The following is a 23024-nucleotide window of genomic DNA, read 5'->3' as shown; positions in this document are numbered from 1 at the left end:
TCCTTCATTATTCACGTACTTGTGCTGTTCACCCAGCACCTAAATGTGTTGTAGAGTATGACTCGTGAATATTATGTGCTGTACATACTGCACCTAACTTTATCTTATTTTCCAGCAGGTGTCAGTGTCGGCTATTACAACTGTATTTTGACATTGTTTCAATTGACTACAGTTTTCACGAATTTTACAAATAAATGTTAATTTTTAATGAGTAATAATTTAAATCAAGTAGATTGTTGTTAGTCCATAAGTGGACAACATGTGAGTGTAAGTAGTTTTTGTTCCTCATGGTCACCTCACTTAGCTTTTTACCACCCTTGGGGGTTGTTAATGTGCAAACTATGCATATGTGGATAGATTATTTTTTTATAATAAAAAGCAATTCACTATCCAAATAGCCCACAGTAATAGCATCAATAGTATTTTCAGCATGAGTGTTACATGCCCTCACACACACACACACACACACACACACACACACACAGAGAGAGAGAGAGGATAGTGATATTTTGTTTTTGTTTTGTTGTGAGCAGCATGATGCACACTAATCTGACAGCAATAATCTGGGATTACACTGTTCACTGAGGTTAAAGGGTCGCAGGGAAACGCACACATACTGCATGTTTAGGGATAAATGGATTTTGTTACACAAAAAGAATTGCCTTCAGATTTATATCTCAGGGAGGGATTTACGAGGCACAACTCCGCAGTAAAATTCAGACGGGAAGACACCAGACACATGCATACAAATGTTATGACATACTGAATCAGTGACCTCAGCAGCTGGAAACATGTCTATATGGAAGCTAGCCACGTTAGCAGCGCAACATGCTAACTTTAGTTTTAACAGGTTAACTTCCAAATTAAACACTAAAACAGCATAAAAGTGGCCAAATTTACAGCTTACAGTTTGTGTGTAGCAGCATGACCAGTAGGGAAGTCAGGATTCTTCTACCTAGACAAATCCTGGAAATTCTGAGAAATCTCTAATGCTTAGGGTTTTTTTTTTTGCCTATGTTTGTGTCTGTTTCCATGTAAGCACCATCAAATCAAGTCAAAATTTTTGTAATGCGAATATCTTGGCAATAAATCTGATTTTGATTCTAATTCTGATAGCGACCGACACAATAACGTTCAGAGCTGAGCACAGGCGTTCGGCAGGGCTCATGTCTAAATGCAAGTACTTCATTATTTGACACTTTGGTATTATTAAACGTGACTATAAAACATTATAAATACATTCATAGGTCAGAAAAGACGGAAAAGCATAATAGGTCCTCTTTAAGTAACCTCATACAACCCACACAGCTCCACCATAGATGTATTTAGGGGGCTTCATAAGGGCCCACAGCCTTCCTAGTGGGTGGATGTGGCCCTGCTTTCATGTCAGGAAAAACCTTTATTTCAGGAACACACTTTGCAGACTCAGTGTTATGAATAAATATCTCAAATTAAAGCTTTAGACCTTTTTAATGGCATTCCATTGCTAGGCAACAGCCTTGGTCCTTGTTAACTTCCTGTCAGCTGATGTCATTCACATTCACTGCAAACAGGAATCAAATTTGGACACATTAAAATGTTTGTGTTTATAACTTTCACAAGATGTTTTATTAAGGACCAGCAATTCTACTCCAATCAGTTATTATATCCAGCGCTGATTGGTCCACTCTCCACAAGCCCCGCCCTGTGATGCTACAACCAGCCCCTCCCCTCCCCGCTCTCTGCGGCTCTCAAACAGCACGCGGACAGGCGGCGGCGGTGGGGGGGCGTTAACTTCACCTCACCTTCATAAAAAGCCGACACTGTCCATTACAGTGCGAGAAGGTCAGACACCGCCGCGGGGAGAGGATGAAAAACTGTCCGTTGTTTGAAAACAGGTGTTAGCCAGAGAGCACAGTCACCTTTCGTCCTGTGCTGTATGCGGCTCGTGCGCTTCCCGTGACATGAAAACACTCCCGCACGCGCCTGATTCCGTCGCATTCACTTGCTACCCCACGAGCGGCCAAGATGGTTAAATGTCCTGTTTAATGGTCGAGGTATGTAGACCGCGATTTTACAGCTACATGGGGCTGCGTGCCTCTAAACACACACACAAACACACACACACACACACACACAGGCTTGTACACAGTTGTTTTGGAATAGGCCTGGTAAAACCTAACGAAAAACAGTGTTATATCGTCAATGTATGGACCCTTTAAGTGTCTTTAGTGCTCAGAAGAGAGTTTATAGTGACCGTATTGTAATCTACTTTGTGCTATATGCTATTGAGTTAATATCCTACATTGTGCTTGTATTGTCATAGTGGCCGAAATGTTTTGATTCTAGGTGGTGAGTTTATAGTGACCTTGCTCTTTTATGGTGGTAATAGTTTCTGGGTCAGACTTTTTCATATATAAATATATAACCTCTTCTATAGTCTGAAGTGATGGGCTCATTAGACCCTGTGTATTATTGCAGTGTGTCACGTCAGTGTAAACTGCAGCCTGGACTGCAGAGCACATGACCAGGGGCAGGTGTTCAGTGAAGACAGCTACAGCTAGGAAGGTTTGGTGTTTGTATTTGGTTATATGCTACAGTAAGCCCTATATGTGTAAAAAAATGATCTAAATGCTTTATGAAATATTTCATATAGAGGAAGTACAGGTAAAGTGGCTGTGCGAGAACTTGATTGTGAAAACAAGAGTGTGTTATAATTAATATTTTACAGTTAAAGTACATGTATAACAATTTGCCTATTTGAGCACAAAAGTTAATTCTCAAGGTCCACTCCCTAGCGTCTTACTGATATTTCAAACACAAAGGTCATTACTGAACTTGGATACTGACAACAACAAATAATATTTAACTCAAGGGCCACTAGCTTCTTTTTGTGGAGCTTTTTAACCATAGTGTCAGGGAGTCATGGCTCATATGCAGTGTTAACTTTTGTCTGCTTTTTAGTACTTAAAATAAGCACTTGTTACTTGACAAACACACACACACACACTTTCTTTCAGCATTTGGTATGTAAAATAATCTCCAGCTGCAGGTGAAGATATGAGACAGTGAACAAACTTGCTCAATGTCAGCAGCTTGCCAATAGCAAAGAGAGAGAGTTTAACTTAAAGAGCCAGTTTAGGTGAATAATGATGTAAGCATTAAGATCATGGAAAAAACATTTGACAGAGGGCATCCTGTAAACATGCAATAACCACGTGGGCTGCATGGGTGAAACGTCATTGCCTCTGGCTTGTCTCCATTCACTCATTTCCTGCACACCGGTAAACAACATTGTGATGATTTAGATTTAAATCCTCCCACTCTTGGAACACTGTTATGACTGTGTTCCTGTAGAGGGGTAACAATGAAAAACAACACTATGTACAGTAATAGGAGATAACAGATGATTTGTTATGTGTGTCAGGTCAGTCGGGGTACCTGGTTTCTATCAAATGGTACATGTCTTTGTCTTCATGTTACACTAAACCAACACTGCTTAGTGCACTCAGTCCACTCTCACTCTTGTCCACTATGCTCCCAGATGTGAAACCATTATAACTATTATAGCCATTACTAGCTATTAGAAATAGATGACCTCAGTTGGGAAATGCGGCTACTGAGCCTAAATTGCAGTGTAAGACTTTGGGTTGTGATTAGGTTTAGGAACTGATCTCAGATCCAGGTACAATGGCAGTTTACCACATTGCTATTGTACTGTCAATTTTAACTCATTAGAAAGAGAGGGTTGTTCTGTTGGTGTAAATCTAAAAACCTAGAGACAAGTCAAGACTCAAAAACAGAGTTGAAAGGTGCCCCTAGTGCATTCATGAATTTGTTGATTGACAGAAAATTAATTGATAACAATTTTGATCATCAGTTCATCATTTTAGTCATTTTTTAAGCTGAAATGCACAACATTTGTCGGTTTCAACTGCTTAAATGTAATGATTGGCTGCTGTTCTTGGTTGTATAATAATGTGATAGGCATAGGCATATTTAAGAAGTCACTTTGGACTCTGAGAAAATGTTCTGAGCATTGTTCACTATTTTCTGAACATATGGACAAAAAATGATAGTTAAAAATAGTTGTTAGTTTGCAGACATAAATCAAGATCCACTTCATCAACTTTCAATGATAATGGTGAATGTTTTTTTATGAACAGCCTTTAAGTAGACTCGAAACAGCAAAATGGTATTGACTTAATGTGATGTACAATTTTGTGAATGTTATCTATTATCCGTCGGTTACCCGTATTTTCTTAAAAAACAAAAACCATGTGACTTGAACTTGACACAAGCACACCTTTTGATAATGGCAAAAAAAAAAAAAGACTTAAGACCTATGAACACGAGGGCCAACCATGTGGAAGCATGTGATTAATGTGCAGTTGTTTGCCAGTTTATGCCAGTGTGCTGTCTGACCCACTTTTTCGGTGTAGTTGGCCAACACACAGACACGTCGCTACTTGAGCGGCAGATGCCACGCTTACCCTTTCTTTCTCATTGAGAGGAATAACAGTCTTTAAACAGATGCTCTTTATCCCGTTCCAATATTATGATTGAGGCGTAGTTAGGACGTCCTGACATACATTGTTGCTATAGTAACTGCTAGGAGGATTTAGGGGGATCTATTGGCAGAAATGTAATATATATATATATATAATTATGTTTTCATTTGTTTATAAACCTAAACTAAGATGCCGTGGGGAGCATGGTTCCCTCCATGTTGTACCAACATGTTTCTATAGTTCCCCAGAACAGACAAACCAAGCAATGAGGGTCTTTAATGTTTTTATGTTACCTGAAGGCCAGTGTAGGTTTTTTTACACGCTTCTGGTGTATTCTGTTGGTTGCAATCTGCAGCCTCACCACTAGATGTCACTAAATCCTACACACTGCTTCTCTAAGTGGACACAAATTTCCACAGGATATAAAACAATTAATTGCAAAACATGCAAACTCTACACAGAATGGCCCCAGCTGGGATTCGAACCGGGAACCCTCTTGCTTTGAGGCGACAGTGCCAACCACCACTCCACCATGCCACCAAAGATTAAGTTATTGTATAATGAACAATTCATTAATATCTATGTTTAGATGTTGCTTGCATGTCAAAGAACAGAAAACTAAATATTAAGAAAGATTTTGAGGGCGTGTGGTAAACAGTGCAGGCTGGCAGAGTGGCACATCAGTGTGAAAGAGGTCTGTGTGTGTGTGAGCGTGTGTGCGTGTGTGTGTGTGTGTGTGCGCGTGTGTGAAAGCCTTTTGCAGAGAGGGTCACCATGACTTTTCACACAGTTTCTATTTATTAGTGAGGTTGATCGTTGCTCTTAGATAGCAGAGTGTATTTTAGGGTGTTGTAATACTAATCTCAGCCTCTCTTTCTCTCTCCCTCTTTCTCTCTGCCACAGAGGTGTGGAGCAGTCGCATTTAAAAGGTCGGAGCAGAATGCCATACAAGTTCGCATGCTGGGTAAGAATGCTAACTGACCTGAATACCGCAGTGCAAATGGTTTTATATATATATATAGAGATCCAGCTGCAAATCAATGGTGCAAAATGTGTCCAAATATTTAGTAACTGTGCTGCAGGCTGTTGCTAACCTTTTGCCCGGTATAATCTCTTGTCAAACACAGAGGCATATTTCTGCTATCTCTGTATGTCTACACTGTCCGGTTCAAAGACTTTTGTTGAATAACTGGTTTTCAGTACAGTCAGTTCCCTAACTCTGAAAAAGCCTAACTTGAAGCCCATAAACAAGTGAGTGAGTGTTCTAACAATGTTGAGTTTTACTCCAGGCGTGTTTCTGAAGTAGTGTCCGGACTGGGGGACAGTAAAATTTAGCTGTTGATCATAACCACAGTCTCAGTCCTTTTTGAAATGCCTATTTTTTCCATATTAATGTCAAGGTTGTTAAAAAGTTCCCATAAAAAATCACTGTTTGCTTTTAGACAGGCGATTTAATTCAATGGCTGACCCACTTCACTGCAGCGACCTGTCAGAAAATGTGACCAGTAGCATCATTAATGAGAAAAAGAGAGAGCGAGAGAGAGAGAGAGAGAGAGAGAGAGGAAAAGGGAGGGATGTTTCAGAGCCAGCAGTCCTCTGGCTGACTCCCAAGTTTGCTCCCACTAAGTCTCCCACTGACCTTGTCCACTCTCATATCTCTCTCTCTCATTCTGTGCCATTATCTCTGTTTCTTACTTTTTGTCACATTGTTTATTTTTACGCAGTTACAAATCCTAGCTGATTTTATTTTTTTATTTTTTTTTTGCTGCATGTCTTCTTTTGCTACTGTGTTCTCATCCATTGAAGTCACAAATAGTCTGGTCATTTTGTCAGTGGTAACATGAAAAGGCATAGTTTTGTCGGCACTGTTGCACTCCTTCATACTGATAATGGCTTTTACACTCTTTACGATTGTAGGGGTGATTAGGATTTGGCATCATGGGTGAACATAGTCCTTTATAGGCTGATCCAGTTGGTGCTGACCGTCTGTGATAAAAATATTACAGCGTGTGGTGTTCAGATTGATTGGTGTTAGATTCTAATGGTTTTCCCTTGTGATCTTGTCAGTTAGAGTTCTCTGATGAGAGGAGGCACGGCGGTAGCAGGAGTGTTTCCCATTTCCGCACAAACGGCATTGTAAATTAGCCAAAAACAAACTTTATTTTGGCACAGAAACACGTTAGAATGTATGTTCCCGTGGGATTTTTGGGGTTGCCTAGTGATGTGACTATAATCGTAATCCACCTGTCATCCAACGTGGTGTCTGTATTTACTCTGTAGTTCGATATCTGACTGTCAAGACTGTCAACGGTCATGTTTGAGGTTTCAATAATCCAAACATAAGTTCACATTTAAAAGGAAGAACGTGTTGATGGTTGCTATTATATTTTAGATATTAGCTTTTTCTCATTCCATCACCACACCCAAAGAGAAAAGTACAATATTTGACACTATAATATCATCTGATGATCACAGCTAAGACAAATCAACAATACATTGAGTACGCAGCCACGGCGCATTTTCACTGAATTACCATGCCGTACATTATGTCCCACTGCCTGCCTCGCACAGTTTCTCACAGCACCTATTATCTGAATGCTCTTTGTCTCATGATTTCTCGAAATCGACTTCTTACAACTAATTTGTGACTTTCAAGGCTGTGTGTCTGTCTGCGCCAGTGTGTGTACGTGTGTATGTGTGCGTCTGTACTTTTGTCTGCATGTGACTGTTTCTCAAGGGAACATTTCTGTGGAAAAATGTAATGGTTGTTCTGTACCGCTGCATTCTCCATGACTATGTGCATTCAAAGAGGAACACGTCTGTTTTTTTTTAACTTAACATTCACCTAATTGTATTCATATTCATTGATATCTGTTTTTCAGCAGCCACAGGAAAGCCTTTGGGTGTTTGTGATATTTAAGGAGGACAGACAAGAGAGTGTATTCAGTTCCACACAAATGTTCAGTTCATCTGAGTCAGAGGCCTCTTTAATCATTTCATTTTAGGTGAGTGAACAGATCAAATCTTGTTCTTCTGCTTTGATCAGAGATCCTAGATGTGTTTATAGAAATGTGTGTGGGGAAGGTGACTCTGTGTTCTCACTGATCTGACCGCGAGACTGCGTCCGTGGACCCGAAAGCCCCACGGCTGTTCACGCAAATCCTATTGGTCTGCCGTCAGTGTAGCAGCATATGTAGCAGAGTGAGAGAGTGTGTAAGTGAGCTCCGAGCGGGGAGAGGAGGGGCTTTTTAGACTCCACAACAACACCAGCGCGAGTGAGACTGTAGAGAGGCGAGAGAATGCGGCAGAAGGAGGGAGCAGACCATCATTGGCTGACCGGGATAGAGACAGATTCTCACTTCTTTTCTACCTTTACCCTGCTTCCTTTCCCTGCGCTTGTGTTATCTTTTTCATCACTCTGCACCCATTTGCTTTCAATATCTCTGTCCCACTTTCTTTCCTGCTACTGATTTTCTCTCTGCAGTCTTTATTCCTCTGTCCTACATTCTGACTTGCTGCTAACTGTCTGTCTGTCTGTCCTCCTTTTCTTCACCTATGGCTACCTGACAGTGAGCTTCCTTTCCCACTATCTTTTCACCAGCTCCCCTTTATTTTTATTTCGAGCCTCTTTCTTTTCCTTGCACCTGTTTGTCATCTATCTATTGTCTTTCGGTGTGAGGATGCCAGTGCTGGAGGGGCTCTGGAGCCCAGATCTAAGAATGCGGGACTCCAGTCTTGGAGTCGAAGTCGGGGTATGTCCTGATGAGGCTCCCCGCTCACCGATCTGGGGGCCCCTCAGGACGCCTCCTATTACCTGCGGGGGCCTGTCGCTGGCGCTGGAGCTTCCAGCTCTCATACGGCAGCTAAGGGCGGCCTGGAGGGCTCGCAGGGGAGGCCCCCGGGGGCCCGAGAGAAGTCAGGCGAGCACTTGGGGGGAATCAGAGAAGGAAGAGGTAGAGGAGGGGAAGCATGAGGACAGGAACGTTCACCTGGAAGGTAATTTGCTCTCATTACACGTCACATGTCACATATACGGTAAAGCTTATGTCATGTCAGATGTGTGTTTTCCTTTGACCTAGTAACAGTCACCTAGTAGTAACTGTGCGGGATACATCGAAACACATCCACATTAGGAAACAGATAATGAATGCCTTTACGTTGGATCGTTTTTTGCACATTCTTTCACAATGTGTATAATTTGTATTTATGTGGTTATATTCATCAATTTTAGCATCTGAATGTTAGCTTTCCACTCCATGTTTTGGTGCACGTTTTCCTTTTTGTGCATGCGTGCAGGTGTGTGCGTGTGTGTGTTTGTGCACATGTGTTTGTGTGTGTCAGTCAGTATGGCTGTATGTTTATGTGAGTCTCTAAGTGACGCGGGTGGAGGCGAGGTTCAGACGTCCAGGCAGAGTAGACAGTGAAATGAGGGATTTGGGCTGTAAAGCCAGAGTGTTACCATCTGCTGAGCTGAACTGATGACACTGACATAACAACATCAATCAAGCCAAGTCCGTCTGTCTGGAGTAAAACACTGTGCTGATGCAAAGCAACATTGTTGACGGTTGGATTATTGTGAATTAGTTCTGTAGAAAAGGGATGACCTTAAACCAATGTTTAATGTTAATGACAGGAAATTAGGTCAATCTTACATTTAACAATGATTGTAATGAACAACAGTGGCATGACATTGCTCATTCTGTACATTCTAATGCTGTCTTTAAAATAGATTAATAAGTATTAAGACTGGCAGTGCTACTTAAATCAGTCGATAACAAAAATGGAACAATGTACATATGAATCTGCAATGTACTTTTACAGAGTTCTGATGAAGTAATGATTCACACTGTGGGGAATTACCTGTGTGCAACCGCTGACTCATAAGGTGGAAAGCGGACAAATGTGCCGCCTGTTTCCTGCCTGCGACTTTCTCTTTGCATCGTGTTGACCTGATTCATTTGATGACTCCTCACAGGGGGTGAGAGGCTATCTGCGCAGTGTTTGATTTCACCAACATGTCGACACTGACATAACTTGTCAGGAGTGACACAGAGTCGTGATGACATTTTATTAAATCCTCAAAACAGTTATGAAAATGTATTAGAAATTGTTTGTAATAAAACATTGAAGTAGAGGAGCTCTCCAAATGCATATTTCCTTACAACTTCTGCATTTGTTTTTTTTTAGGTTTAGATATATAGGAGATTCAACAATAGACCATTATAACACAGCTGAAATAAAAGGTCAATTAATCAATTTGTCGATCAGTGAGTCATTCTTTAAATGTTTTTTTGTTTTTTTTAAATGCTAACATTTCTTTGGGACCAACTGATCAATGAAACGAGAAAATGAGTTTCAGATTTATTGAGGATATAAAAGAATCTTTAGTTGCACCCTCAGAGGATATGAAGCCGCATTTCCTTTAAGTTCTGGTGTTCTGGCGGGTTTAGATAGAAAGGTGTATAAGTAAAGAAATAAATAAATCACTTGAACAGATCTTAAAACACACAGAAATCCAAATACACAGAAAAAGAAGCGCGTTAGCACTGCCAGTGAGTTAGCTGTATCCGGAGATTCCATCCAGCTATGTGGATGTATCTAATTCATCCAGATAAAGAAGCAGCAGCTGCAGGCAGCGGGAAACATCACCTGCCACTATGTGTTTCAAAACTGTTTGTGTTCGAGTGTTGCCACTGCATATGACAGCAATGTGTCCGGCTTTCTCTTTCTGAGAAGGAAATACAGCCCCAAAGCACTATCCATGCTGTAAAAACACCCACAGATTCAGTGAACATTATTCATATCAGTGTTCCATATGTTTGTGTGGGTGGTGCGTACCAAGTGTGCGATCTTGTTCTCGCATTTAGAATCAGGGATATAACCTAATTTCCAAGTGTTTGTGTGTGTGTGTGTGTGTGTATATGTGTGCAGCAAGTGCTTATGCTCGGGTGCATGTTGAGATGCATCGCAGCGTCTTCAAACACCCTTTCCAAACGATTCACGTTTTCATCCTCAATGACCCAGTTCTGCGCCGCGCAGAAACAATGACCTAGTTACCGCACAGAGAGTTAAAGGAATAAAAAGGGTAAAAGGAGAGGGGCGGCGAGACGAAAGGATGGATCAGATGGGGAGAGGGGGTGTTGTTGTTGAACAGGAAGGAATGAAGGATGATGGTAAGGTTGAGGGGGTAGTAATGGAGAGACGAGCGCCAGAGGTAGGGGAGGAATGAAGGATGGAGTGACACATAAAATAGAAGTATGTAGAGATAGCTCCAGCGAAGACGGAGAGCCAGAGGGTGGTGTGTGTGTTTTTGATGAAGTTTTTTTTTTCACCAGATTATGTATTTCCCCCTCTCTTTGCCCACCAGCACAGGCTAAAAAAACAGAGGCTTTCCCTCTTTTCATGCTCAAACTAGGCCAGCAGGACTCCTCTGCCTCACTCTAACAGGCTGAGTCACTTCCCCCATGTGGTTTATTTTGTTTGTTGGACTATAAGATGCATAAATAGGGAATGATGCCACTTTTCCACCATATGTTTTATGTATTAGCTGCCTAGCCTACACATGACAGCACACACTTACACACAGACAGGTACAACAGACCAAAACCACAACACCATGCCTACAAACCGCTTTGGCAACCCACACACTTGTAGGGCAAGATCTGGCAACCCGAGGGAGTTACCACAGTGACTCCAAACCCATTAACAGGTAGTTTAGCTGCTCTCGTCAGGCACAGAGGAGATGTGAGCTGGCAACCTCGAGGACATAATACGCTTCAGTTCCTCACATCTGATCTGTAAATTATTCAGTGTTTTTCATAGTTTTTAGTTTATTCAAGTGAAAATTCCACGTGTGTGCGTTTCCGCTGTGACTCGGGACCTAGTTCTGTTGTGTGTTGTTGTCTCTGGACTCAGGGTGTGTGAATTGCACATTTTAAACAGACGCAGTATTCAGTATTCAGTATTCAAGGAACCACTGTGCTGCTGTGTTCCCTTCTCCGGTTTGTAGGTGCTCACGCAGTAAGGATTGAAGCCTAAAAGGGTTCCGTCTGGGACTGCAGACATTTCCAATTCATACAGTGGACTTTTAGTAGGGTGTATGTGTGTGCGTGTGCGTGTGTGTGTGTACATGTGTGCGTGTGTGCAGCGCGTACACAGACAATCATACACCATAACAGCTGCACATTGGCGTGAAATCCCTTTTCAGTGGGCAAACTTGGACCAGATGCATGATGTCCTGGTGATTCGGCGATATCAAAGATCCTTTTGTTTCAGAGAGGCTGGTTTAATAGAGCTTCTAAATCCGCTTTTATGAGGCTGATTATGTTGGGAACACTTTGCTCCATTATCCTCTCATCACTCGACTCGCTGCCTCAACTTATCGTTCAGCTATCAACCTTTTTGCTTGTTCCTCCTTATTTCCTCAGCTTTAGTCCCTCTACACTCACCTCCTCTCACTGCATCAGTGATAACACCAAATTTCTATATTGTTTTCACCTCCCTTTGCTTTTCTCTTTCTCTCTGTCTTTTTGCAGCCGATGGCAGACTGAACACTAGTCATGCTGGTGTGTTGCTTGTTGAGAGACGAGGCTCCTACCCACTGATTGGCCTGCGAGTTCTCAAAAGTAAGTCTCCTGACCAATTTAAATACCAAACAACATTAATTGGCCTTTACAGAAATTGTCAGTCCAGTTGCATGGCTCATCTATTTATTTTACTCTGAAAAGACTATAATGTCAACAAAAATAGTACAATTTTTATCTAAATTTCTAAATCTAAATCTCAATCACAAAAATTAAAAAGGCTTATATAACAATCCATTTACTCAGGTTTACCCATGTGTAATGTTTATTGCACATTTGATCTTTTTGTTGATGTGGATAATCAATAAAAATCAGCAGGTGATTGGATTTACGCTGAGTCCAACATGTCATGTACTTGAACTTCTTTGTGTTTGTAAAATATTGACAGTGGTAGACCTTGATGAATCATGGGATACACTCTCTGAATATTAGCTCAGAATCAGGGCAATTATGCGTTAAATTAAGGGGCCAATTAAATGAAGCGTACTTGTGTGTTTTCCAAAAGTGAGACACCCATTTTCTTACCTGATGAGGCATGAACTTGCACTTAATTGTTCAAGAGAACAAAAAATGTTGCCTATCTGTCACAGATGGGCTGCATTTCCTGGTATTGTTAATGTAAATCCGATGTAATTTCAGCCAGTGCCCAGCGGGGGGAGGTAGAGGCCGACACCAGGAGAAAAGTGAAGCGCCTGCTGAGCTTTCAGAGATACTGCCACGCCTCCAGGCTGCTCACGGGGTTGGTGCCCCACACCCCAGGGTCACTACACCTACTGGACGATGACTACCTGGGACAAGCTGCAGTAAGAACGCGCACACACACACACACACACACACACACACACACCACGTGTCTCCAGCTATCTGTATTGTCAGGTGTGTATCCCCGATCACCTCAAAACCGTCTTTCTTTCCTTGCAGTACATGCTATCAAAAGTAGGCACATGGAACTTCGACATTTTCCTCTTTGATCGTCTTACAAATGGTGAGATGGTCTTTTTGTGTTAAAGTTTAACAGATATTTCTTTTTCTACAATTTCATAAAATTTCAGACTTACGGCACTAAAAACGTATCTTTTTTTTAAATGAATATGTGTGCTGTAGGTAACAGCCTGGTGACTCTCATGTGCCATCTCTTCAATGTCTATGGCCTCGTTCAACACTTCCAGCTGGACATGGTCAAACTGCACAGGTTTCTAGGTAAGCTGCAAGCAAGTGTCAGTGACTACGCCCATTCCCCCTCTGTCCCGCTTTGTCCTCCAGTAAGAAGAGATGTAAGAATCCAAATAAGATGTTAGGATGCATTCAGTCTAGCAAATTCCTGGGACTAGCTTGAGACTATTTTTTTTCCAACATTTAAATCGTTAGGAGTACCGGTGTATTTACAGATAGCATTTTGCCCCATTTCCCACCACTTCATAGAAAGCTAAGTAAGTAAGTGCTCTGGGGGCAGAATGCTCTTGAAAGCTACGACGGGTTCAACTTTTCAGGAAAACTCAGACTGACGTCAGAATAAGATTCAGAAATACTTTAATAATCCCAGGGGGAAATTTTTTTCTCAAGCTATACAAACAACCTATTAAACACAACAATATATACATACAATATACTATTTATTTGGAAAAACAGAAATATATAACTATATATAAATATATAGATATATATAACTATATATATATATAATATCAATTTACAATAGTAATATATATACAAAAGTACAGTAATAATGTGCAAAGTGCCGTAAAAATGTGCAAAAAAAAAGGATTGTCTGTGGTTGAGTCCGTATTACAGAGGGGGTGTGACAGACTCTCCAAGGGATGTGTTGTTTAATGACCAAAGGCAGGAAAGATTTCCTGTGGCGCTCTGTGGTGCATCTGGGTGCCAGGAGTCTTCTGCTGAAGGTGCTCTTCTGCTGGGCCAGTGTGTCGTAGAGAGGGTGGGAGACATTGCAAACACCAACAGACTGAACAAACTGAGGCTCCAGTTTCCGGTCTATCCTGGACAGCATCCTCCTCTCTGCCACAGTCGTCAGGGTGTCCAGTTCCTCCCCCACGACATCACCGGCCCTCCTGATCAGTTTGTTCAGTCTATTGGTGTCTGCGACCTTCAGCCCACTGCCCCAGTATGTAACAGCGAAGATCGCAGTGGCCAAAACAGACTCATAGAACATCCTCAACATCGTCCTATGAGTCTGTTGTGGCCAGTGTGATCTTCTTCGCCAGTGATGTCGTGGGGGAGGAGCTTGTTCTTTTATCTGCCAATCAGTCATAACAAATGGGGTTGCAGGGTCTCTATTCCATACAATAAAATAATAGAAATAGAAATGAGAAAACTTGGACACACCATACCTTGCAGAGTCTTGACCTGCAAATCCTCTGCACCCACCCTCAATGAGCTCACACCAGATGTTTAATCCCCTGCTTTGGTACTCACCTACCAGCCCTTCCTATCAAAAGCTGGTCGTCCCAGTCAACTACAGCAATTCCGCTTGCCTTGTTGATTCCGACACCAGGACCTTGTCTGTCCCAAGTGTGGGCGTTACAATGGTGACTGGGAATCTGAGCTGTCTCTGAAGGTCGACCTTCAGCTGACAGCCCCGTGCTGCAGCAAGGAGCCCCCCCTGATTTGCTGTTTGTTGTTGCTTGCTATGTTAGATCCCTGTGCCCCTGTTCCAATTATTTGTTTTGTGAGTTGCTGCAGCTGTTGCTCAACATATGCAATATGAAGAACTGTTGAGAATAACTAAACAACTAAATTCTGTATTCACATGCTCCAGTGAATCAAAACTTTAAGCAAGCATTCTTAATGTGTTAACTATATTATAATTATTACACATAAGAGTGCATTCAGACGAGATCAAGCGGTCCAGCGAAAAAACAAGGCCTCCCATTCATTTAGAATGGCGGTTGTGCCATTAGGCAGCAGCGGTGGAAGCTGTAGGGGGACGCCAAAAAGAGTCGGACTCAACTTTTAAAGAAACGCAAGCCAACGTTGGTGGCCAAAGTGATCAGATTTGTCACCCTGCATTTGAGGCGTTTTGAGAGTCCTGTACAGTCCACAGTAAACATCCTGCTTCTTATCACTGCTACAAGAGAGTTTTAGAAAACTGTATAGTAAAAAAAAAACAAACACAAGCACTTAACTGCCCGGGAGTTTTTTGTAACAGCTTTCCTGCAACAAGCTCCAGCTCAGTCCCTCCATCTCTTTTCTTTCCTTCTTTCTCCGTGAAACTATGCTGCCTTCAAGTGCGGTCGGAAATGTTGAGATCAAGTGAAATATAAAGTCTGCTTGTTCTTCATTAGGGGGTTAAAGAACACAACAGGGTGTCAACACAAACAGGCCATAAGTGACACTCCCACCGCCAAACAAACTTGCGGCAATTTGCAGAAGCTGCCCAACTCTATGTGAATGTGAATGCTAAAATTATGTTAAGATCAGATGAAACATATGGAAGTTGAGGTAACTGAATTGGGTTAAATCTTATTCTGTTTACCAGGCATGGTGCAAGAGGACTACCACTCCCAGAATCCCTATCACAATGCTGTTCATGCTGCTGATGTCACCCAAGCCATGTACTGCTACCTGAAGGAGCCCAAGGTAATAAATAATACCGTATTCACACAGACCCTCTCTGTCTCTCTTGCTGTGTCTTAAATTGTGTGCTTCCACCCTCATACTTACTATTTGCACTGAGTGCACTATGAGTACCCGGATGGTACACTTGTAATGGTCGAACGCTGGACACTACTCACCCTCAATGCTCGCCATCTTTGCTACATAGCTGAAACAACGGGACTAACTTAGTAGTCGGATGGTAAGAAAACAAGTCGGTAGATAAGCCTGTAAATGTTCTCATTTGTTCAGGTCATCGTTATCCCCAAATAAATTTTAGTCAAAAGCAACTGGACTTGGTTGTTTGTCTTGGAAGACGTTTCACCTCTCATCCAAGAGGCTTCATCGGTTTCTTTATGCCTCATGAATAGGTTGGGTCTGGTCCAAAGATCTGGTGTGGAGATCCAGTTAGTTATGGTAGATATTTTGGCGGGTGATAATCGGTGATGACAATGCTTCGTCTGTTTTTTTTAAACGTTTTTTATTCCCCATTAAAAATCACAGCGACAGACACACACACACACACACTATAAGGCTTCACCAGGTCGGGCTTCTCCTTGATATATTCTATTAGCTTCTCTTCCGGAGGGATAATTCCTGCTCACTCCGCCTCGACAACAACATCTATCCTCAGCCTGGAGAAGTCCCTGAAGCCTTCTGACCAGATTAAGAGCCTCTGCATCTTTCCCTTTATACAGTAATTGCTTTTGTGTCCTTTGTTGCTGTGTCAAGCACTTTGTGATGCACCTATTTTGTTAAAAGCACTTACATAAATAGATTGAATTTAGCACAGCTCACAAACCTGTGTTCTAGAGAACAAGCAGACACTCACAATATAAGATGTCAAGCCTGCTGCTTGTCATGATTATGCCATTTTGTCTTTTACTGAACATTAAGCTTTTATCGTCACCCTGTGACCCTGTTTTCAACTGTTGTCAACTGTTTCACTTTTTGAGGTAAAATTATTCAAAAAATTTACATATTTTACCTATTCAGTTGTACTTGGTATTTATAAAATTGTCCAGAATGTGTCGTCAACTATAACTAAATCAGAAAAGGATTTTTTGTTTTGTTTTCCAAAAGGGATTCTAAAAGAACAGTTGTATAAGTTAAGTAGAGTACAAAGTTGGAGTCCCCATCTTATCTCTGTAGAAATTGTAGCTTTTTTTATCTAGTATACCCCCTCCCCACCTCTAAGCATTTAAAGGGCTCAACCCCTACACTGTTCACCAATATGGATGAGCCACAACATTAAATAGAATTGCCATCCATACAGGCTTCAACTAACATGGAAACTGAAAAGGTGATAATATTGCGGAAGCCAGCTTCTAGTCGGGATAAACACAATAAATTCAGCTCTTCATGTTGTCTCTCCTGAATCTTTGAAGGGCAGCTTAGCAATCAAGTCTCATCTGCAATGAGTGCAAGTGTCCCTCTTACGTAAGGAAGTCATTACCCTGTGGACTTTTCGTGTTTTGTAGCTGGCAGAGCAGCTTAGTCCTCTGGACGTGTTCCTGGGTCTGATGGCAGCGGCCGCCCATGACGTGGACCATCCTGGAGTCAACCAGCCCTTCCTCATTAAAACCAGACACCACCTGGCATCCCTCTACCAGGTACGCACGGGTGTGCTGACATGTGTCAGTGGGTGGGTTGAAATGTGCAGTAGGTGTCCAGCCTGTAATCAAGTCTGTTTGAAACACATTTACAGAACACGTCTGTGCTGGAGAGTCACCACTGGAGATCCACTGTGGGCATGCTGCGAGAGTCAGGACTGCTGTCCCACCTGCCTGCTGATATGTCGTAAGTACTCTTACAGAAACAAAAAATACTTTTATTTTATTTATTGTTATTTGATTACTTACTCCTTTGGTCACTGAAGAATTGTGAGCAAGATACGTCTGTGTGTGTCAGTGCTCTGTAGTAAACTATGAAATCACGCCAGTCTTAACACAAAGATATCTGTGGCATATCTGTACTGCAATTTCTTGTAATATCAGGGGACATAGATTATCCAGAAATTCAAAAACCAAGCCCCTGCAAAGAATTTAGACACACAGACAGACATATCAACATGTTTGATTTGGATAAATAATCATGGTGCATTTGGCATCATAATCTCCTTTCATCTACCAGCCTCCACAGAAGGGTCAGAGGTCAGGGTCAGTTACAGAGCATCAACACAGGAGCTCTTCATGTAGCATAGGAGCTTATGATAACTTAATAATAAATATACCATATATTTTCACATACTATACTATTATTATTGATCCGAGGTATGGCAGTCGCTATCCCTTGTCATAGGACTATGAAGGATTGGGTGTGACGCGAATGAATAAACTAATCTGCAAGAAACTCTTCACAATAAAAGTCCCCTGTCATTTTGTTACTGTTAAGCTTTTATTGTGAAGCGGCAAAATCAGGAAATTTCGGGTTTCCATCAGCAGTAACTTAGTCCTATTCAGTTGAAAGAATATGAAAACAGTTAAAATAAAGAATATATCTGAAAGAACTAAAAGGGAAAGTAAACTTCAGACCACAGAGTTTCAGTTCGAAGCTGAAATCCTGAGAGCTAAACGCGCAGACTTTTATGGCCACAGTCTGCCAGCCGCTGTATCTCAGCTCCCCAGGACCTGCTGCTCAATGTTGTTAACTAACTAACCCGCATCACTCGTGCACCACCAGGGTGAAGTTAGTTTAAAGTTGGATATCCGACAGATATTCACTCCGGTCCAAGCAACTGTGCCATATAACGTCCGGAGCACCAGAGAGCAGCGCAGGAATTTTAAGAAAATGAAATGAGGCATCGAAACCTGCAGTGTCATTCGGTCCGGTAGATGACTTTTGTTTGTGTTTCGGTACCCAACCCTCCTCCCGATGCTCTGCAGGCAGGACATCGAACAGCAGCTGGGCTCTCTCATCCTGGCTACTGACATCAGCAGGCAGAATGAGTTTCTGTCGACTTTCAGAGAACATCTGGACAACCAAGACCTGGACCTTCAGCTCGCTCCACACAGGCACTTTATACTGCAGGTACACTGCTCATAGTACTGTACATCCGTGACTGTTTCATAAAAATTCTAAATATAATGTACACTTCATTTAAGCAGCAAAGTTAGCTGTACAGAATGTATTCATCTCTCTCTCTTTTTGTCTGCAGATTGCTTTGAAATGTGCAGATGTCTGTAATCCATGTCGGGTTTGGGAGCTGAGCAGACAGTGGAGTGAGAGAGTGTGTGAGGAATTCTACAGGCAGGGTGAGTAAAGTGCTATAAAAAAATACAAAGAAAATGCAAAAGAAAGTGTTTTCATTAGTGCAGTAGTGGTTTTCAATAAATACCTATTGTAGGTTTCAATAACATGCATTTAACCGCAGTGGAAAGGATTTACAGGCTCAATTACATGTCAGAATTATTTTTTAGAGCAAATGCCACAAAAGTAAGAAGACATTTCCCTCATACAGATGATTGAAAGAAACTTACCGGACAACCCAAGACACTTGTAAGCTGAGTTGGCTGTGGGGGTTAAAATACTATCAACAATACAGTATTACATCCATTAAATTTCCAATATAAGGCTCATTTTCAGGTTCAGGATTTTGGGTTTCTATTGGAAGATGTTCACATGCTTTAATGTTTAAAATACAAATTCCTTTTCGCATACTCTCTGTCTGAAATGCTACGTTTTAGCGCCCGAATACGGGCTGCTATACTTTATACTGCTAATTTTTTTTTTTATTCATCCATCAAAGATTTTATGATGGTCTGCGTCAGCATCATATTTTGTTATAGCCTCTTTTTTATTCACATGTAAACTGTTTTGTTCTGAATTGTTGTTATTAACCTGACAGGCGACCTGGAGAGAAAGTTTGACTTTGAGATTAGCCCCCTGTGTGACCAGCAGGCTGACTCTGTCCCAGCCATTCAGATGGGTGAGTACCAGATTGTATACTGTATCCTCCCCCAAGATTTCCCCCAAATTAGTTCAGAGCTTTATTGTCCCTTTAACGGGCGGTTTGATTTACAGTAGCGGCCACAAACAAAAACACAACATACAAGAGGACATGGGACACCTATCACAGCAGTTACAGCAAACAACCAAAAAGATTAGAATTATAGAATTATAGCTGTTCGTTAAAAGAGTCAGACTATTGGAGCGGTAGCGATGTGAAAGTGCTGCTAAACAGTGCAGTCAAGGTTCAGTGAAAGTTAAGGGTATGTATTGCACTTTGAACAAAGGTAAACTTAAACCTATTGTTTTTTTACACATATCTCCTCCCAGCTGGGAGAAGAACAAATTCCTCCAAGAGTGGGTGGTCAGAGCTGGCTAAGATTGACCGTGCCTTTCATAACAGTTGTCTCTCATAGATATTTTCTAAGGAAAGCTGCTGCGTGCCCATGATTTTACTAGCTACCTTAACAATGATGGACAAACTGTTTTTTGTTTTGCACTGTGAAGTTCCCATACCAAGAAATCAAAGAAAAAGTTCAAATGGACTCAAAAAAAGATTTATAAAATAAAGCTAACAGTGTCTTGAACACATTAAAAGTATTGTAAAGTCTCTCCATTTACAGACTGCATTTGAGTTAAGGGCATGGTTCAATTTCTTGTCGATCACTGTTCCCAGATACTAGAAACTCTCGACTAACTCAACCAATGAGCCCTTAATTGTAGTCGGGATGATCTGGTGTGGAGGATTTCCAGAAGTCGATGGCCATGTCTTTGGTTTTGTTAACATTTAGTGGTAGATGACCCACCTTGGCTGTGTTTTTTCAGGGTTCATCTCCTACATCGTGGAGCCTCTGTTTGAGGAGTGGCACCGCTTCACAGAGCCTAGCAAGCTGAGCCAGACCATGATGGGTCACCTGCACAAGAACAAGGCCCGCTGGAGCCGCCTACGGTACGCACACACACCTTCAGACGCCCAGACACACCCACGCGCAGAGGAGCCTGAAGGAGGAGGAGGAGAGGGGGAAGACATCCCTTAATCTTCCTCTTGTTTCTCAAGGTGTTTGATCTTCCTTTTGTAAACCGAGGAAAGGAGTGTTTATCCACCTCCTTGTTTGTCCGCCAGCATATTTTCTCCCACAGCTGGCTGTTCGCAGGCTCCGAGAGTGGGAGCACTGGATGTGAGTCTGGGCTTCAATTTAGGAGAAATGGCTCCCTCTGCTGGAGCGTAGAGGGAGGGGGAGAAGAAGACGGAGAGCGTTCTATGGTAGGGCAGATGGATGGATAAATCTTAGTAAATATACAATTTCACAGAGTCCCCGTGCTCTTTAACGGACTGATATCTGCTTCAAAGTGTCCGAGAAAAGTAGGGATTAAAAGCTTTAAGCTGATGGCAGAAGAGGGATCAGTGAAGACAAGTATTAATGTGTTTTGCACAATACTGCTCGAACAATAAAGACATGAAAAAGCCAAAATGATATACAAGTCAGCTGGACTGTGCTCGAAAAGGTGATAAAAATATATGAAGGAAAAATGTGAATATATGACTTTATCCACTATACTATGCTTTTTAAACTTTTAGACAATACATCCTGTATTAATCTCTTTTCACTTTTTTTCTCTTTTTGTACCGCTTGCACTTCTATCGGATGCTCTTTCATACAAGAGCATTTTTAACTCACTAAGTCGGTACCTAAACTGTACAATGCATTGTGTTTGAACTGTGTAACCTCTGACGGAACTGACCAACGCAATTTATGACGGACACAAAGTGGCTTCAGCTGTCGTGGACGACTCGCTCAAACGCTGATGTCGGCTGGATATTTTTTGGCCTCACGTACGTGGAGAACACCAACCGGAGTCATCTTCTGAAGTGTTTGTGTCCGTGTTATGCTATAAAACGGTATAATCTGTACATACTGTGACGTACGACCTCAGCACTTCACATGCCAAAATCTCAGCAATGTGTTAACCTTTTTACTGGTTATGGATATTGAGAAAATATAACTCTTACACTGGTGTCATATTTGTAACAACTTGCATTTATTTATCTGATAACCTCGTTTAACAAACTCACGTACAAACAAAGCCTTAACAGCCACTTGGTCTTTCCGTGAAACACTTTTTTTTTTTTTTTAAATGGCCTCTTACCATTTTCTGGACAAGATTTCTTACACTTAAAAGTTTCTGCCATACCAGCATACTGAAACACACACACACACTCAGTAGCAGCTTGCTTCCTGTTTGATATTTCACACCGTATCAGGGTCATATTCGGTCTTACACCCAGTGAGCATTGCCATGGTGCCAATGTACAGTTATGACACATCAGCTCACTGCTCCCTTACCTCTAAGGCTTTTGTATTTCTTTCTTCTTACACATGCTGCAGATACTGTGTGCACTGCGTCTTACATCACGTCTAAAAACTTGGGCAAATTAGTAGTTGCAAGTAAATATCAAGACAATAAGTCAATTTGGTACTTATATATCTGTGATCTCAATGGTGAATCATGTCCATATGGAGCTGTTGTAACCTAATGAATAAATCATTTGTAAATACTAAGTGGTCCAAGTGCAAGATGTACCGCTCTGCGCTAAATATGTATAGTTGAGGTTGTCGAGGTTGTGTACTGTACTCGGAGCTAACAGGAGCTCCACGTCTTCCCTGAGCTATAGAGGAAATAACACAAGCTTTATGATTCTAACAACCCAGCCAACACACAGTATACTCTGCATACGATGTATTCTATAAGATTATCACAAATATATTGACAAGTTATGTTCATAAAAAGTGTAAAAAAAAATGACTTACAGAACTGAACTTCTTTGACAGATTTTTAAAGAATTTTCTATAAGGTGCAGTGCAATAAAGTCAGTTGTAAGAGAGTGGCCATATTCATATCTATCAATAACTCTGGTAATTAATAAGCTACATATTGATATATTTTCACTATAGCACTCTATTGGCTTGGCTGAAACGCTGACTATATGCAAGCCACGATGTTGTCTGAAGTTCACACTGTTGTCACTGTTTTTGACGTCTCTACTGTGATGGGGAGTCACAGACTATCTCACTGGACGGGTGGTTACTAAGAATGAACTGTGAACTCAGAACTGTATACTACCTAAAATGGCAAAACTGTATTATCTGTAGGTCGCACATTACTGCCGTAGTGTAAAACTAATGTAGTTGAGACAGGACGCCTTGGGCTGCCTTTCATTTCAATACCTCTCAGAATCAACACTGATACAGGGTCACTGGTTTCACTAACAAGTACAAGTATGTACTGTCTGTGTTTAATAAAAAATGTGTGTAAGACAGAGTGATTATTATAACAGATTGACTATAATTATCATCTTGTTAAAAATAAGTTCTATCGTGAGATGGGACAA

The 23024-nt window shown here is 41.5% G+C and overlaps 1 protein-coding gene across 2 annotated transcripts; it reads left to right on the top strand.

Annotated features, from left to right (window-relative positions):
• Positions 1–1948: 1948 nt before the first annotated feature.
• LOC310962279 (3',5'-cyclic-AMP phosphodiesterase 7B-like) lies at positions 1949–22055 on the top strand (the record flags this gene model as incomplete). Of its 2 annotated transcripts, XM_083934686.1 has the most annotated exons (13): positions 1949–2036; positions 5394–5454; positions 12026–12115; positions 12713–12876; positions 12995–13058; positions 13178–13273; positions 15570–15670; positions 17167–17298; positions 17394–17485; positions 18571–18715; positions 18843–18939; positions 19533–19613; positions 20459–22055. In XM_083934686.1, the coding sequence occupies 13 exons, from the start codon at positions 2016–2018 to the stop codon at positions 20668–20670; spliced, it is 1356 nt and encodes a 451-aa protein (XP_083790812.1). In that variant the 3' UTR covers positions 20671–22055. The 2 variants fall into 2 exon arrangements, with proteins under 2 accessions (XP_083790812.1, XP_083790811.1); XM_083934685.1 differs by lacking the exons at positions 1949–2036; positions 5394–5454 and adding an exon at positions 8171–8486.
• Between the last annotated feature and the right edge of the window lie 969 nt (positions 22056–23024).

Source organism: Echiichthys vipera (genome assembly GCF_963691815.1).
Source record: "Echiichthys vipera genome assembly, chromosome: 19".
In the NCBI taxonomy this organism is placed as follows: domain Eukaryota; kingdom Metazoa; phylum Chordata; class Actinopteri; order Perciformes; family Trachinidae; genus Echiichthys; species Echiichthys vipera.
The sequence above is the reverse complement of the archived record's forward strand: the minus strand, read 5'-3'. Positions and strand labels throughout refer to the sequence as shown.